Source organism: Camelus dromedarius, chromosome 5 (genome assembly GCF_036321535.1).
Source record: "Camelus dromedarius isolate mCamDro1 chromosome 5, mCamDro1.pat, whole genome shotgun sequence".
Taxonomy (NCBI): Eukaryota; Metazoa; Chordata; class Mammalia; order Artiodactyla; family Camelidae; genus Camelus; species Camelus dromedarius.
In genome coordinates, this window is record NC_087440.1 from 22,589,207 (window position 1) to 22,607,393 (window position 18,187).

General features: G+C 47.9%; 1 protein-coding gene across 1 annotated transcript; it reads right to left on the bottom strand.

Annotated features, from left to right (window-relative positions):
• Positions 1–15,571: 15,571 nt before the first annotated feature.
• On the bottom strand, positions 15,572–17,744 carry CHST14 (carbohydrate sulfotransferase 14). The gene has a single exon (XM_010989321.3). It carries the CDS (start codon positions 17,515–17,517, stop codon positions 16,387–16,389), a length of 1,131 nt encoding a protein of 376 aa, XP_010987623.2. The 5' UTR covers positions 17,518–17,744; the 3' UTR covers positions 15,572–16,386.
• Positions 17,745–18,187: the final 443 nt, after the last annotated feature.

Here is an 18,187-nt window from a genome sequence, read left to right on the forward strand (position 1 = left end):
TACCTGTGTTCAGACATCTGGTGCTTGTTTCTCCTCTCGCCTGAGCTCCTCGTTGGGTTTAAGAAAGATGCCCAATCTGCCAAAATATCTCGTTCGCACCGCAATTCTCTTTAATACCGATGTCTCCATGTCTTCAGAAGAGAATGAAGCAGGTGGGCCAAGGCAGGATGCCAATGTGGGCAGTGCCAGAGGACCCTGGGGTCCCCTTATTACCCAGGAAAGAAGGCAATGTCCTGCCGGGGTGATTTTAGAGTACCCTTTGGGGGGAGGGTGGGAACGGTGACAAATTACAATCACGAAACTGCCCCACCGTGCAAGTCACAGTTCCCTCTAACAGGAGTTAGAGATAAAATGTAAATGTTTATGGCTCGGCAAGAGGTAATTTAGAGATTTACATTCACCCTCAGGTGATGCTTCCATGCTGGAGTGATGCTTCCAGACCAGCTTCCAGAAAATGGAAAATGATGCTTCCAGAAAACTGGTCGGGTTGAAGGAGTGTGGGAGAAAGATCTGCTCAGAAGAGCAAGGGCTGCTGCAAGGGAGGGGGTGTCCACATGAGGCAGGTGGAACCCACATTTTGGCTTTAGTTCAGGGCTGGGACTGACTGGGAGGGAGGAGGAGAAAGAGAGAAACCACGTGAGATGGGAGTGGGTTCTCTGTACTCTTGGGAGCCTGGGCAGAGTGGTGGGGTTGTTGGATAGTGGACACATCAAAAAGACGCCACCGCTGGCTGCCTTCTCTGCAAGCCTCAGGCACTTCTTTTACAAGGATGCCTCCAGCGTCTTTTCATCAGTCTTGATAACTGCCATGCAGACCCAGGACCTTAACGCTGGTTGCAGGACACTGTTTCAGGAGATGCTCAGAAGAATCAATCCCATCCACCAACTTCGCTTTCTGAGAGAATCAAAGTGATAGCTGGTGGGGACCAAACCAGATGTAGGGAAAGGACCCTGCTGAACTCTTCTATCCCTAGTTTAATATGGTTTTAGCACTTGCACATATCTTCTTAAAGAACATTTAGGATCTTAAGAGTTCATGTGTGTCTTTGTAGTGTGGACTTGCCATTATTAGCTTATAACTTTTAATCCTTAAAAAAATTTTCTTATGAGTGGTAATATAACCTGGTGTTTAAGGGAGTCGGTCCTGGAGCCAGATAGCCAGAGTTTAAATTCCAGCTCATGTATTTGCTAGCTGCGTGACCTTGGGCAAGTTACTAAACCTCTCTGGAAACTTTCCTTATCTGGAAATTCAGCATACTTGTACCTGCTTCATGGGGGGTGTTACGAAGATGAAGTGAAATCATACATGGAAAGCCGGGACAATGCCTGGCGTGTGGCAGCACCTAATAAATGTCAGCTACTTTTTCTGGTGGTTTAGGGTTTTGCTTCCCATATCCTTCCAGCAACCAAAGCCGCAGTTTAAGATCTTCCTCTGTCCTCTCCATTTCCTGCAGATTAGCAGCTGGTTATCTCAAATTTGTGATACTAGTAGCTGTTGATGCTGAGTGCCTAGCTTCATTAATTAAATGCAGAATGGTGATATTCCATCACTTATTTTTTATTTATTATTTGGAGTACTTTACTTAAAAAATGCTTCCCTTCATCTACTATGTGGTTACCCAGTGGTAAAATTCAATAAAAAGGCAAAATAAATGCTTGAGTCCTTCCTTTTATTTTGAAGGGAATGACTATCATTTTCTGAAGATGACGTTTAAAATAGCAGTATGAGCTCAAATTTGAACACAGCTAATGGTTTCAATCAGTTACAATTATTACCCTTTTTGAAGTTAAAATTGTCCCATCTTTGGCTGGTGGGAGCCTTTTTAAGTTGGCTCCTGAGCCTTTTGACATGCTGAAGTTATCTTTGATCACCTCCTTGCTATCCAATCAAAGATGTACAGGCTGATCTTGTATATCTCCTACCCCAGGCCTGAAATCAACCATTTCCCCCAAGAAACTCTGGTTTTTTAAAGTAGAAAATGGTATTTCAACACTACAATCTGGGTCCTATAGATGTTGAATGCTATTGTTTGGTCATTGTTTCTAGGCCTCTTCAGTTGACAGAGCTAGGATGGATAGATCAATTGATAGATCAATCAAGAGATAAATATAAACTATCTAATGAGTTCCTACTGATACTTCCAATTCAAATTCAAGACTAAAGGGTTTTTTTTTTTTTTTAAATCTTAGGGAGTTTTATTAGTCATGTGTACTTTAGTAAGAATTAGCTAAGCCCTTTTCAAATCAACAGGCGAGAACAAGTTCTCAAGCAAGTTTAAGCAGAAATGAGAAATCCTTGAGTGTAAGGATCAGAGCCCAGTGACAGAAATGCAGCCAGGCTTTGGGAAGGGAGTAGAATTAGGGACAAGAAACTTGTCAGGGTTCAGGGCAGCCCTTCTCTATGGGAAGCTTCTCGCTTTTCTTTCATCAGGTCTACTTTCTCCACTTCATCAGCCACTTGGTTAGTAAAAAGTATCCAAACACTTCCAGCGGGTGGGCATTTTCATGTGTTACAAACATGGCTATTGGGGACGGAGACTGGGGAGGGAAAAGGAAGGGCAATTCCCAGGCAAGGGGGACTCTCATTTGGCAGGAGTCCATGTCATGAGGGGCGTGAGAGCATAAAGGCCATGGGCACAAGGGAAGGCAGCCGCGGTTTGTGAAAAGAATGCAGGACTACCAGGGTTTCACTTAACCTTTCCTGTATTACATCTGTCTCTCTTTTCTTCCGCTCCAAGAAGCCTGGTTCTCAAGGACATGGAGCAGGATAAAAAGAATATCACATAACTGCTTTATTCCACTTCACACACACAACAGTTCCAGAGTAACATTAATATTACCACCATTAATATAATTACTGAGAATAGTTAAAATTGCTTTTTTTGCATATGTTCTCCCCATTCTCCCATTTTACAGTTGTCTCTGGCTCTGTTATATGAGCATATGGCCTTTATGCCGTATACTTTCTGTTTTAACCCTCAGTCTTAGTTCTCTGAGTAACCATATACTTAATGCTCACACTTGTCTTTAGGTTGTTATTTTGCTTGTCATTTTGACTGTCTTAATTGTGAAATTTTAAGAATATCCATCAAAATCTTATTAGTAGGGTTCTTCAGAGAAAGGCAACCAATAGGGTGTGTGTGTGTGTGTGTGTGTGTATTTATTATAAGGAATTGGCTCAGACAATTATGAAAGCTGAGAAGTCCTAAGATCTGCAGTTGGCAAGCTGGAGACCTAGGACAGCTGATGGTGAAATTTCCAGTGCAAAGCCAGCAGTCTCAAGTCTCAAGAAAAGCAGATGTTTCTGTTCAAGTCCAAAGATGGGAAAAGACCAATGTGCCAGCTTAAGGTAGTCAGGCAGGAGGAGCTCCTCCTTACTCTCAGGAAAGTCAGCTATTTTTTCATCCAGACCTTCAACTGATTAGATGTGGCCCACTTACATTAGGGACCAAAGTCTGCTTCAATCAGTCTGCTGATTCAACTGCTAAGCTCATCCCCGAACACCCAGAATCATGTTTGACCAAATATCTGGGCACTGTGTGGCCCAGGCAAGTTGACACATAAAATTACCCATCACAAAAGTAGAGGAGAGGGACAATCTTTGCTGCCCCTAAAATCAACAAGAAGTCATTCATTCTGCCTGCTAGTTTACAAAGCCAGACCTACTAAGGGTGCTGGTATTATATGAATGGCTGCAATTTATGGAGCCTTAGGTGTATGATCCCATCTAAATCTTCAGACAAGCCCCCAGTCTACAGATCCAGAAACTGAGACTTCGAGAAGTGAAGCAATTTACCCAGTGTCATACAGATAAGTAATGAAGTGGGGATTTGAATAAAGATCTCCTTGATTTCCAACCTTGTGCTCTTAACCACGATGTTTGATATCCTGGAAGGAACACGGGCTTACAAGGATAAAAGGTGATCTGTGAAGCACATAGTTCAACTGAGTGATATTTCTGGCCGTTCCAAGCCTCACAATCTCTCTGTGTAAACTTTGAAGAAAGAATAAACCTGTTATGACCAATTTTCAGATTAGCTTACTCTAATTTAAAACTTTAGGAAGCTCATTTCTCTGTTTCTAGAGTTAATAAATAATGGTATGTGAACTATAAAAGCTATAATACTTAGTATTAAAGCAAGAGAAAATATAATTTTTGACAAAATATACGTACGGAACAGCGTGTATAAAATATATGTACAGTTCAAAGAGTAATAAGATAAACACTCATATACCAGACACCCATCTTTCTATCTGAATTATATCTAGTAATTTCCACTACTTCTGGCAAGTACAAGTAGATGGAAGCATTTCGTACTTGTGTTGATCTACAGGAGAGAGTCAAAATTGCAAAGCTGATTTAGGAGCTGGTCTGAGCCTCCAAGAGACTTGTCTTTCCCAAGGTGGATTCAGAGGAACCCCAGACCTCTGAAAAAAAGGGATTATATAGTCAAATACATTTGGAAGAACAGTGCAAGTTCCACTGTCTCCACCTTCCCCTCAGATCTACAAGACACATTAACATACCAGGAAAAAAAAAGTCCTGCAGTAAACTTAAAAATTCTGTGTAACTCTGGATTTCCCCAACATATTTGACCACCAAAACTTTTCACGAGGCTGTTACCATCTGAATGCAACTTGTGTTCCCCTGCGGAAATGCCAATGGGGAAAGGACTTGATCAGACATTTCTTCAAAGATATACAAATGGCCAACAAGCATATGACAAGACGCTCAACATCACTCATCTTTAGAGAAAGCAAATCAAGACCTCGAGATATCACTTCACACCCATTAGGATGGTCATTATCGAAAAGGAAAGTCACACAAACAAACAGAAAATGACAAGTGTTGGCAAGGATGTGGAGATATTGGAACCCTTGCACACTGTTGATGGGATTGTAAAATGGTACAGGTGCAATAGGAAACAGTATGAAGGTTCCTCAAAAGAATAAAAATAGAACTACTACATGACTCAGCAATCCCACATCTAGGTTTATATATCCAAAATAATTTGAAACAGGATCTTGAAGAGATATTTGCATACCCATGTCCACTGCGGTATTATTCACAATAACCAAAATGTGGAAGCAACCCAAATGTCCATCACCAGATGAACAGATAAACAAAACATGGTATATACAGACAATGGAATATTATTCCACCTTAAAAAAGAAGGAAATCCTAGCATATGCTACAACATGGACGAACTTTGAGGATATTATCTTATGTAAATAAGTCAACCACAAAAACATGAATGCCGTATGATTCCACTTATATGACGTAGCTAAAGTAGTCAAATTCATGGAAACAGAAAGTAGAATGGCGGTGGTTACCAGGGGTGGGGTGGGGTAGGGTGGGGTGGGGGAGAGGAAATAGGGAGTGGTTTAATGAGCATAATTTCAGTCATGCAAGATGAAAAAGGTGTAGAGATCTCTTGTACAACAACATGCAGATAATTGACATACTGCATTGTACACCTAAAAATTAAGAAGGTAAATTTACATCCTGTGTTTTCTACCACACACGAATTAAAAGAGTCTCTTGTCTGGGAACCTCCTCAGATACTGCTCTGAGAGGTATTCCTCCCGAGTTTTCTGAGCGCTTCAAGAGCCGGAATGATGGAAGAGAAACCATCCTGACCTCAAGGAGTCAGGCAGGGCAGTGCAGGGAGCTGTATTTGCAAGGAAGGACATGACAGCCCAGAGGACACACTGGTGGTGGTGGGGAAGGGGAGGAGGTAGTGCCAGCAGAAAGTTGCCCCGAGGAAGGGCACAGCTGGGGCCAAGAGCACTAAGGCTGGTGGTCCCTGTACAGGCTGTTGGGCAGCCTGGAAACAGTAAGGTCACCAGGGCAACTGGAAAAGCACCACCTCCCCCCAATCCCCCAGCAGTGGAAGGGCAATGTGAGCAGCTGGGACTCAAAGAGGGAGCATTTAGTTCTGGGAATGACATTGCCAGAATGAATGGGACCCAGAGTCCAACAAGGGTTACACACACCAATGTAAAACACCAAAGCTGGTAAATTGCTTGCTGTTTCATCCTCAAGAGGGTCAAAGTTAATCACTGCTTTTGACTTCTTTGAGAGACTTTAAAGTCGATCCCTTTGACACTTTGTAGGTTTTCAAATTGTAAGGTCCTACTACAGAAAAAAAATATACATTTTTATACAAATAAATTTTGAACTATGAAATTGCAGAATACATGACTTAAATCCTTTCCAAAGTAGATTAGGACAGGAGGAATATTTCATGTACACCATATGTTCAGACCAGCCTGTCCCCTTGACTTCATGACAATAGGGGCCCCGCTCCTCATGATTAGTGCTTACATCACGAGAAAGGCCTATCTTGGGAAAGTCAAACAGCCCAAAGCACTCATCAGAATAAAACCACCCATAGGCTTCAATCCTCACAAGGTGGGAAAGTGACTTTGGACAAGTCAAGGAATCATTCACTTGACATTTCCAGAAATTACCAGGTAATTGGCTGCTTCATCCTGTATCTGGGAAGCGTTTGAAATTGAGTCACTCTAATGCTTGAGACCCTAACTTAGTTATTCTCAAAAGAAAAAGGGATCACCTAGAGAAGGAAATGGGAAGTTATCAGCAAGTGCCGGAGCCCAGCATTTCTCACCCTTGAAGAACATACCTACCCCCATGAAAGAAGAAAACATGCCCAGCTCTCTGCTGCCCACTTGTTACTCAGGTAAGTACAAAACATGAAGCTAAGGATACTTATGCTGATAGTTATCATACTACCCTAAAAAAATTGCGAGTTCAAACAAAATTACAACTAAAAACAATTCAAATTAAAATCATCATCTCATTTTATGTGCTAAATAACATTGTGTTGCTGCACTGAATTCTACCCACCTGACTATGGTGCTAGCCACAAGGACACACGATCTTCGGGTTCAGCTCACTTCCTTTTAGCAACTTCCACACCATTTTTTTTCTTTTTTCTTTCTTTGTTTTGTTTTGTATTGTCTCCATCCTTTTCTAATCAGAATGGAACAGTTCTGCTGGAGCTGCTGGCGCCATCTCTGTTGTAAATGCAAACTTGGAAGCTGAGATGGCCCGGCAGTGCTGGATTATATGGTAGTCGTTCAAACCATCAGGAACATTATATGATAATTTGCTTAGGTTAGCATCAAAGCTGAACATTCAAAATTAGAAGACTCCCCAGAATATGTCTTGGGGTCTTGGTTTGACAAAAACCTCCAAAGCCTAAATCTGAGGCTCTTAATCTTTCTTCTGTACTACAGCTCCCTTTGGTGATCCAGTGAAGCCTCAGAATAATATTTTGTATTAAAAAATGACAGGATTGCAAAGGACACCAATTATATTGAAATTTAGTTATCTAAATATTAAAAATGAAAATGTGGTACTGATAAATGCTTTTTATGAATATGTTAAGGATCTTATGGTAGGTCTGTTAACTTACAATTTATTTTTAAATTGAAGTATAGTTGATTTACAAATATATTAAGGATCTCATGATAGGTCTGTTAACTAACAATTTTTTTTAATTGAAGTATAGTTGATTTACAATGTTGTCTTGATAACTCCCAATTTTTAAGTAGCAATGAGTATAATTGATAGTTTGTGATATCTTCAACAACTATAATGTGACCAACTTGACTAATATTTCATGAAACTATGAATTTACAATATTTTGTACATTTCAGAAGAGGTTAGTGAACATGAAGATGTGAGTTTTCCCCAAGTTTACCAACCTCCTGAATTCTGTCCACAGATCTCGAGGGGGTCCCAAGGACCTCAGACAAGGACCCTTGGTCTAAATCTTACCCAAATAAAAGGGTTAAAGTTATATACACGTGTTCAAGATTAATTGCAGGCTTGGATGATGATTAAGGAGCAGCCTGGGTACATGGACCATCCATTTCTCTCTTTTCACAGAGGAACCGGCCAGGACCCAAACCCGGCACCCTTGGCCAGCAGATCTCCGAGCTTCTGTGGCACCATACCATGAGAAGTGAACTGTCCTGCATGATGAGGTTCTTACCAGGATCTTCTCCTTCTACCCTTTTCAGAGATTCCCTGCAGGGTGAGGTGTGTATCCTCCCCTTAGCTCTTGGGCACTGCTCTCCGGGAGGAGCCCCACATTCTATAATGTGCTTGTGCGGCTCCCAGGTCAAGAGGAAAGGCCCTAGAGAGACCCTGCTCATCCCTATGAGGAGGAAGGTAACTACCCAGAGCACGAGGATCTTCTTGGCTGTTAGGCAACTGGTCATGAGGGAGTGGGGCCAGGAGACCTCTGGAGCAAGAGACACCCTGCCAGTCACATGGTTGCTCTTCCCACCCACCCTCTGACTGGGAAGAGCTGAAATGCCCTAGGATTGCTAGGCAACGGGATAGAGTTCACTGATAATGGTACCCAGAAGATTGTTACATCCTTGGTAGTCTGTGGAATGTGGTGTGTGTGTGTGTGTGTGTGTGTGTGTGTGTGTGTGTGATGTGACTCATTACTTCCCCTGGAGGTGTGGAAGGGAGCAGAAAAAGTCAAATTTCTAAAACAGCTTAAAGGAGCTTTTGGAGGTTCCAGCCAGGCTGACTTGAAGGCTAGGGCTCACTGCAGTATGTTGAAGGCGCCCCCTCCCCTGGGGTATCTCTCTTCTTCCCGCACTAGGTCCTGTCACAATCTTCTCTCCATTCATAAGAGGGACTGGTAAACATATCCATTACAAAATCCCAGGTGATAAGACTTCCTGGCTGCTCCAGGCAGTGTGGAGAATGAGCACAGGCTGAGAAGCAAGCTCTCTGCCTCTGTCCCAGGTAGCTTCTCAGGAGCCATGTGACAGCCCTCTCTGGGCCTCAGCCTCCATTTCTGTAAAATGGACTAGTAAATCCATCAGAGTCACTTGGAGGATCAAACATGGAGGCCAAACTGAACCTAACTGTGAGGAAACCATCAGAAAATCCAAATTGAGGTATGTTCTACAAACAACTGATATGAATGCTTCAAAATGTCAATGGCATGAAAGAACAAGGTGGGAGAGTGTTTTAGATGACAAGGGACAAAGAAATCATGACAACTAAATACAGTGCCTGATCCTTGATTTAATTTAAAAAAGAAAAAGTCAAAAGACTGTATACAGACAACTGAGAAAATTTGAATATGGACTTACACAGTACGGCTGTATTAGTGTATTGTGGCTTAGGTTTGATTATGGAATTGGCAGAATGTTCTTTTCCTCAGGAGATACATGCAGAGACATTTTGGGGGTGAAGCATTACAATGTCTGTAATATATCCTGAAATGGTTCAGCAAAACATACAGAGAGAGAAAACAAATGTGGCAAAATGTGAACTGATGAATCTAAGTCTATGGGTGTTAACTGTACTGTTTTTACAACTTTTACGAAGTTTTGAACATTTTCCAAGTAAGAGATAAGCAAAAGATGTAAAGACATCTCTTCACACAGGGCCTGGCACAAGGAAGTACTTAATGAACTATGATTTAACGTGGGGATGACTTCATCAACCAAAATAATGACTATAGTTAGTCAAATGACAGGCTCTGGCATGGGAATGGTGACAGGACTCGGGTGTGGGGCCTCCTCGTTCTTCCTGGCTCTCCAGAGGTGATGACAGTGTCTCACTTCCGGGAGGAGGACATCTGGGCCAGCCCTGCCCAGGTCATTAGCAGCATTCAGAGCCTGGCCTTGAGACTTCTTAGTCTCTAGTCCAGTGGGTCCTTGCACCCAGGCAGCTGGCGAAGCCCCTCCCCCACCAACCACTTCCAGGGGCCGATCTGCCACTTTGTCCAGCAGCTTCTGTGGAAGAGGTTCATTATAGCTTCTCACTGAGGGGCTGAGGGAGGAATGCCTGGGTTTCCAGGGGTCAGCTGACCCCCACTTTGGCTTAGCTCCTCTCCTCAGAAAGCCTTGCCCCATTTCCCGCCCCCTCAAACACCTAGGCAACCCTGCTGTTCTTGGGCTTGCCTCAGAGGCCTTCCTCCAGGAAGCCTGTAGCTCTCAGCAGCAGCACGCTCCAGGGCCAGCCTGATCTCCAGCTCCCATGGACATCTCTGCTTTAATGGCCCCTCTGGCCATAGTGACTATATTCTCGGGACTCTGCTGGGTGTTTGGTGGGGGTTTCAGGGGCAGCTCAACTCTCCAGGGCTGAGAATGGAGAAATGATCCAGCAGATGCTTGATGACTTCCTACCCCCTGGGCTGCTGTGAGATCAAATATCTGGCTCCCACCATGGAAAACAGTACGGAGATGCCTTAAAAAACTAAAAATAGACTTACCGTATGATCCAGAAATCCCATTCCTGAGCATGTATCTGGAGAAAACTCCTATTCAAAAAGATACATGCACCCTAATGTTCATAGCAGCACTATTTACAATAGCCAAGACATGGAAGCAACCTAAATGTCCATCGACAGATGACAGGATAAAGAAGTTGTGGTATATATATATATATACATACACACACAGTGGAATACTACTCAGCCATAAAAAGAATGAAATAATGCCATTTGCAGCAACACGGATGGATTTAAGAGATTATCATACTAAGTGGAGTAGGTCAGACAGAGAAAGACAAATATCATATGATATCACTTACATGTGGAATCTAAAAAAAATGACACAAATGAACTTATTTACAAAACAGAAACAGAATCACACACATAGAAAACAAACTTGTGGTTACAAAGGGAAAAGAGGGGGAGGGATAAATTGGGAGTTTGGGATTAGCAGATACAAACCACTATGTACAGAAGAGATAAAAAACAAGGTCCTACTGTATAGCACAGGGAACTATATGCAATAACTTGTAATAACCTATAGTGAAAAAGAAGGTAAAGAATATATATACATATGTAGAACTGAATCACTACACTGTTCAGAAACTAACACAACATTATAAATCAACCATACTTCAATAAAAAATAAATACATAAAAATAAAATGCACAGAATTAAGTCTTGGCAACCAGAAAAAAAAAATCTGTAGTCACTGAGGTGGTGGCCCAGCAGGTCTGGGAGGACTTCTGGGCCAGTGCCAGGAGTAACACGACAGGCTCCACCTTCCTGAGCTCCCCAAGCCCCTCATGTCTTCCTGCCCGCAAACTCCACCCAATGGCTGAGCCTGGCACAGCTTTCCCACTGGAGGGCTGAGAGGCAGGAAACCTGGCCAACCTTGGTCCTCCTTGCCCTCTCACAATGGCACAACCAGGACTAATGCTGTGATTCTCTCTGCAGAGGGGTCCAGGACCAGGCAGAAGACGAAGAGCTCAGCAGGGGGATGCTACAGAACACCTGGTACTTCTGGGCATGCGTGTCCCTAGAAGCTCCCTTGAGGGGAACTTGGCTTCCCTCTCAGGCTTCCCCTGGCATTTAAGTCCAGCTGGGTGATCATGTTGGAAGGAAGCCTAGACTGTATCCCTTGGGGGGCTCTGGGACTCCAGCATCTCAACTCAATCTCTGGGTGAATCTGCTCTGAGTTAATAGGATGTGAGCCTACGAGAGACAGAAGCTAGGCACAGGTGATCATCAATATCCACCCAATTAACGGCAGTGATGCAGACCAAAGATAATCAAAACCTGTAGCGAGTTGGGTAAGCTTCAGAGAAAACATCCTGAAAATTACAGTATGGGCGTGTGGGCATGAGATGGCACATGACCTCCAGTGGCCCAAATGAAGGGCAGGGGCAGTAGTCCTGCTGCTGTAAAGCCAAGGAATGGCCATGGGGAAGAGTTTAGGTCAGGATCCTCCAGACATCTAGAGGCTCTTGCTAGGCCAGCGGCTGCTTTCTGTTTGTTGAAAAGGTTGTTATGTCAACAGAACCTATGGGGACCAGTGCCCATAAGTCAGAGTGGCCAAGTTGGGTCTGTGTGGCAGCTGTGGGGGTGCCCTGCTCACATCTCCCTTTAAGAGAACCTGCTGTGAAAAGTGTCATTGGCTGAGAGCCCCCAGCCGCTGCATCTTTCAATCAGCCTCAATGTTCACGTCCCCCCATTTCTGCCCAGTGGAAGGCTCCTCCAAATAGGTGGTCTTTGCCGGGGAGTTCCCCATTGGCTTTGCTGAGACTTTCCTAGAGCAGCCCTGTTATCTGAGACTCTTCCCACCTGATCCTTCCTTCCCTCTCTCCTTTTACAAGTGTCAGGCTCTTCCTGCCTACTCCTGCTCCCTTCCCCCCTTTATCCTTCACAGCTGTTTTCTCCTATAAATCTCTTCACGTCTAATTCTGTCCTGGCATCTGCTTCTTAGAGGACCCAAACTGAAAGTCTCGTCTCTTCATGGTCTTGATCCAACACTCCTGGAAAGTTAATTCTCAGGGTAGGCATATCTGGAGAATTTCATAATAGCTGGAGAGGTCTGTGGACAGAATTGCTTGTGGAGTGTTAGAAAGGGGGATGGAGAAAAATGAACACAGCACTTGTCAGCAAATGCAATGAGCTGGATAACTTACGATGCATGTTCACTTACGGAGGAGCAAACATTAGATGGTTTTGAGTTTTAATCCCAACTCCACCATCTCTTTGGGCAAATCGCTGAGGCTTAATTTCCTCATCTATAAAATGTGAATACTTTTACTTACCTTGCTGAGTTGTTGTAAAGAAGGAAAAGGTTGATGCATGTACTTGGCAGTGTGGCTGACACAGGTGCCCTCAATTCAGAGTAGCTACTGTGAACTATTTTCCTTTAGGCAGAGAAAGAATGCTTTTCTTCTTGTTTGAAGCCAGGCGGGGGCTGGTTCAATAAAAACAACCCACTGGATCCACCCTGGGAGGGGGCCCACAGTCTTGGTCCCCTTTTGGCCCCTGGGGAAGATGAGGGTTCTGTGTTCACCCAGGGGAAGGGTCAGCTGCTCCACTTGGACCTTTCACCTCCTGCAGAGGGTCTGTGTGGTGGGTGAGACTGTGGGTGGGTGGGTGAGGTGGGAAGGCGGAGGGGAGGGGTAAGGACCTTAGAATGTAAGGTGAGGTGGTTTCTGGGCAGTAGCTTCAGACAGGATGAAAGATGGACCAGATTTGGAGCCTGGAAGTGGAATTAGGGCCCCGCCCTGGATGGCCAGTTCCCTTAGGGCTCCTCCCCTTTCTTTTGTTCACCTCATTGCCTTCAGCTAGTGAGAGAATAACTGCCAGCCCCATCCCCCTGTGCCTGTGAGGACTTGGGACCTTGTCTTCACGGGCACCAGGCAGTGGTGTAGGGCTTGGCTCCGTGTGAGGATAAGAGCAGACTCAGTGAAAGAGGAATTCTGAGAAGACACAGCCCAGGTGTCTAGTCCTGAAAATGCCTCTGCCCCAGCCCTGGCCACCCAGCGCTTGCCACACACCCCTGCTCTGGCCAAGGGGCCCAGGGTAAGGCAGGGCTAGCTGAACCCCCACAACTCTCTGCCACCCCCATGGTAGCTTCTTTTAAGAAGTCCATTGTCCTGAAAGGAAGGGTACATGACAAATTAAGTTCCTCAGGGGCTGGATCGAGCAAGAAAAAAGACGATTGGTGGCAGTTCGTCTCAGCAGGCCCTCTCCCTCTTACCTCAAACCCTCCTCCCCGCCCCACAGGTGTCTGGTTCTGGCTGTCAGCATGCTCAACAGCCTGACACCCTTTTCTGCAGGGGAGAGAGTAGCCAATGAACTAACCACATCAAAGACTTGACTGTCTCCCATTCCTCCAGGGCAGGGCCTGGTAAATGTCAGCTGGGCTGAAATGGAGTCTCTGCAAATGAAGGAATGAAAGAATTGCGGAGGGACATGTGTGTAAGTGCTCCTAAATACACCCCCATCCACCCTTTATTTTCCTTAACCTTTCCCATCCCACTTCTCCCTGCCCCCACCTTCCAGTCTCTCTTTCTCTGTCCCTCTGCAACCCTACCCCCACAATTTGAGAGGCACACAGACCTTGTCAGGACTTGAGAGGCACATGGACTTCGGACAGGAGACTTACTCGCTGTGCTTGTAGTACTGGATACCACCTGTGGTCCTGGGCTGCCGTGTGGTGTGAAGGGGATGAAACAAACACAGCAGTTGGGTTCCACATTGCAGGCCCTCAGGAGGGGGACTGAGGAGCTGCTGTGGGCCTGAAGCGGCAGTTCCCAGCCAAGGAGGAAGCTGGGGCAGGGAAGGGTGGGGGGCTCCTGAGGGGCTAGAAGCTCAGAAGATTGACTGGTTGGCAGAGGAAGTGAACCTATGGGTCAAGGGGCCCTGCCCAGAGGCAGCTCCTGTCTCGAGCGCTCGGCAAGCTGTATGCTGGCTTCTCCTTTGTCCCCACAGGTCTCTGAGGGATCAGGTGTTCAACTATCATTTCAGAGAATATCCATGGAGCCAGGTGCTGGGATAGGCCCCTTTCCTCATTGTCTTCATCAACCCTCACAGCAGTCTTCAGAAGATAGGCATTAGTATCCCACGATACAGTGGAGCACATGGAGGCTCAGAGAGGTGGTCAGGCAGCTGGTGGGGATTAGAGCTGGGGCTAGATGACTCCAAACACAGTGCTCTCTGTCCTGCAGCAAGATGTACGCCTGGGTTCTGCCGGGCCATCTACATGCCTACTGCCAGCCCCTTGGGCCTGGTTCTGGAAATGTCGCATGAACAGAACAGACGTGGTCTCAACTTCACACAATTTGCGTTCTCAGTGGGAGAGACTGATAAGTATCTGGGCATTTACACCAGAGCACGGTCAGCGCTGAGGTGAAATCCCCAGGGCTAAGAGGACACTGAAGAGGGTTATCTGACTCATACAGGGGATCAGGAAGGCCTCCTGGTGACTCATGGCAGACAAACAGGAGTGCCTACGGAAGCCCCCACCCCCAAATTTGAGGAATGTGATTAGTTTGTTTACTCCTCCAAAGTCAGGCCAATAGCAAGGCTAGGTATGAGTGGCATCTACAAGGGGGCCCCTCCCTCCTTCCCTCCCTCCCTTGGGCACCACCTCTCAGCACAGCCTGAGGTCTCTGAGGTACAGCAGCTCCCACTGGGGATGTGGGAAAGAGGACTAACAGGGAAGAGCTAGCTCTAACCTTGCATCTCCTCCTATCCCCTGTTGGGCCTGGAATCTCTGGAGAGCAGTCGGGGCAGGGATCACACTGGGGCCTGTCCTCTACTACCCTGACTGCATTCCACCCACACTGCTCACAACTTCCTCTGGATCTAAGTCAGCAAAAGCCTCACTCAGTCTCCGTGTCTTCCTTAGAATTCTCAATGCCAGGAATAACCTCCCCTTGCTCACACAATGATCCCTCTTTTCATCTGGAGCCTCCTCAGTCAAGAAGTATTCCTGCCTAAGAGGAGGAGTATCTCTTACCTACCTACCTCCTCCTTCAGGGAATCATCGTGTAGATGTGCTCTAGACCTGGGGCCATTCCTAACAGGGCTTGCCCTTTGGTGGCATCCCAGAAGCTGAGTCTGTGATCTGGTATGGCCTCTGGGAAGCCCCCAAAGGCTCCATGGTAAGGTAATGGCCCACTGCACTGGCCCTCCCAAGTTACAATTTGTCTTACTGTCTCTACCTGCAAGCTCCCTCTCCTGACGTGGGGATAGAGACATCGGGGAGACTGGGTGGACACAGAGAAGCTCAGAGGGAGAATCAGAGATGCTGACTTTGTATACAAAATGGCTTTATTAAAAATTCAGCTATTAGGGAAACAAAACCTTCTCAAAGGTTCTATCAAAAAGTACACATTTTAAATAAATGCATCAGAAAAGTGGCAGCCAGACACACCAGGCAGTCACAACCCTGGGAGATCAGGGCATTGGATAATGTGCCCAGAGTCCCAAGAAGAGGCTGGGTACAGGGGTCTTTGAATGCTGCAGGGTCAGGACCTGGAGCTACCAGGCCAGGGCCCTTTCAGTCTTCCTTTCCTTGGGAAAATGGAAAAACCTGGTAAATGTAGGAAATTCAAAGTCTGAAGCAGAAAGATACAAAAGTCATTTGTAAGGCACGACCGCTGACTCCAGCCTTGAGGCACATAGAGTGGATGAATGGCGATCAGACCCAAAGGGCCCCCAGCTCTGGTTGTGATCCGGCTTGGTGCCGCCGTGGGTTTGGCCACAGGTTAAATTAAGGTGGACCAAGTGGACTGCACAGTCCCTGCAGGCAGGGCCCTGGATGGAGCCAGTCTTTAGAACAGATGTGCTGCTTCACTGGCAAACTGGTATCTGGCCCTGCCAGATCAAGAAGGATCACACTGGCCCTCCAAGAAATCCTCCTATAGAGAGTACAAGGCCACCTGTCCAACCCTGTCCTTTTAGCCACTATGAGCATCCATCCTGGACAAGGAACTTTCAAGGGCAGTCCTTTCCATCTAGGCATCTGGAAAAGCCCCAGAGCCAGGGTTTCTCTGTATGGCAGGCAGAAACACAGAAGCTGGCATTGTCAAAACCAGTCCCCAACAGCTTCTGGCCTATACCTGTGGTTACTGGTGGCAGGCCTCCCTAGTGACATTAGGCAGCGGGTAGGCAAAGAGAGAGAAGTCCAGGATATACTTGGGCAGCACATCCTGCAGTAGGGCCCGTGGGGCACTGCACAGGTGGTAGTGCAGGCTTTCCGGGCTGGCAGGTCGGTACCAGGCCTGGCGAGATGGGAATCGAACATGGGGTGGTGCCCGCACCCACTCCAGCACCTGGTTGGCATCTGCCTCCAGCCTCTCATAGGAGCCCACAAAGTCGTAGCGCACGGCACAAGGTTGGCACAGGTGGTACACGGGCATCCAATGTTCGTTCATGCGCTCAGGGTCCTCGTCCACCAAGTATCTCAGGAACTCGGGGAAGGTGACATCGTCCCCTGCAGGGCTGGGCCCCGCTCCAGCCCTGTACCGCCTCACTATTTCAGCCCCATAGCGCTGCTGGTACTCTCGGATCTCACCAAACTTGTTGCGGTAAGCCGAGAGAAGGCGTTCTAAGGGGTCCCGCACAAACAGGAACTTGAAGTAGTGCTGCAGGCGGTAGCGAATCTCCTCAGGCCGCAGGTCTGAAAGGAACACCAGGTCGCTGCGATGGTCCATCTTGAGACGGACGTCCACGTTGTCCAGGACGCCCGCCAGCACCTTCAGCACCCGCTTCCAGTTGGAGCAGGCTACCTTGGGGACGTAGCAGTAGAGGAAGCGGTAGCGGTCACTCACAAGGATGTGGCGCAGGAGGGTGCGCCGCTGCCCCACCGGCAAGTCCCAGGGGTCCCGGGGCATGCCCGGTTGTCCGCACACTGCCCGCAAGGTCCGGTTCCGGACGTCCTGCCTCACCTGCAAATCCGAGTCTCCGGCATCCAGGGACAGCCCCCCAGGCCTAGGGGCCGTCCCGCGCCAGACGACGCCCTCACGGTTGGGAGGGTGAAGGGGAAGGGGCTTCATCTCGGCCAGGATGCCCCGCTCGATCATGAGCAGCAGTCCGCTGGAGGCCACGATTACCGCGAACATCAGCATGGACGGCAGCAGCAGGGGCGGCCCCCCAAGCCCGGCCCGGGCCCTGCCCAGGGGAGCCCGCCTCAGCGCCCGACCCAGGGACTCGGCGCCATTTGGGGCCGCCAACGGGGTCAGCGGGCGGGGGAACATGGTGCTCCCGAGGCGGGGGCCTGCGCGGGCCCGGCCGATCCGAGGGCTTGCCCGGGAGGCGGGCTCGGGCTGGGGGCGGGCCCGAGAGTTTGGGCTCGCGGAGCCGGGAGGGGGTCGGGGCGCTGGCTGGAAACCTCCGCGCGTGCGGGGGTGGCCGACTCCTGGGCTGCGGCGCCGGAGCGGGTGGCGGGCAGCAGGCTGGCGCGGCGAGGGACCTGGGCCGGATATCCCGCCCGGCCGCTCTCCGCCCCCGGCCCCGCTGTGACACAGGCGCGGGGGCGGGCTCCGGCTGGGGGCGGGGAGAGGGGCGGGCGCCCCTGCAGGGAGCGGGCTGGAGGGCGCGTGCAGACCCTCACCCTGGAGGGGGCGCCTGAACCAGGGCCGCCCCTGTCCTCCGAGCTTCGCGCACAAAAGCTGCCGAGGCCCCGAAGGCAGAAAAGACCCAGGCCGCGGTTTCCTCAGTCTCGCCGCGCGTGCCCTCAGGGAACTGGGCGGAGAGGACCCTCACCCAACACAGTGCCACACACTGGCCCAGCTGAGCCCTTAATCCAGCGGCGGGTCTGGAGGCAGGGGGCCTCCGTAGTGCTCTGCGCCAGTCCTAAACTTCTGGAAGTGTATCTTGTGGAAAGCAGAGTCGCCAGTGTGCTCCCCCTACCCACCCTGTCCTCAA

Bases quoted from the DNA above. Each gene is read 5' to 3' on its own strand.
- CHST14 (XM_010989321.3), bottom strand. From the start codon at position 17,517: ATGTTCCCCCGCCCGCTGACCCCGTTGGCGGCCCCAAATGGCGCCGAG.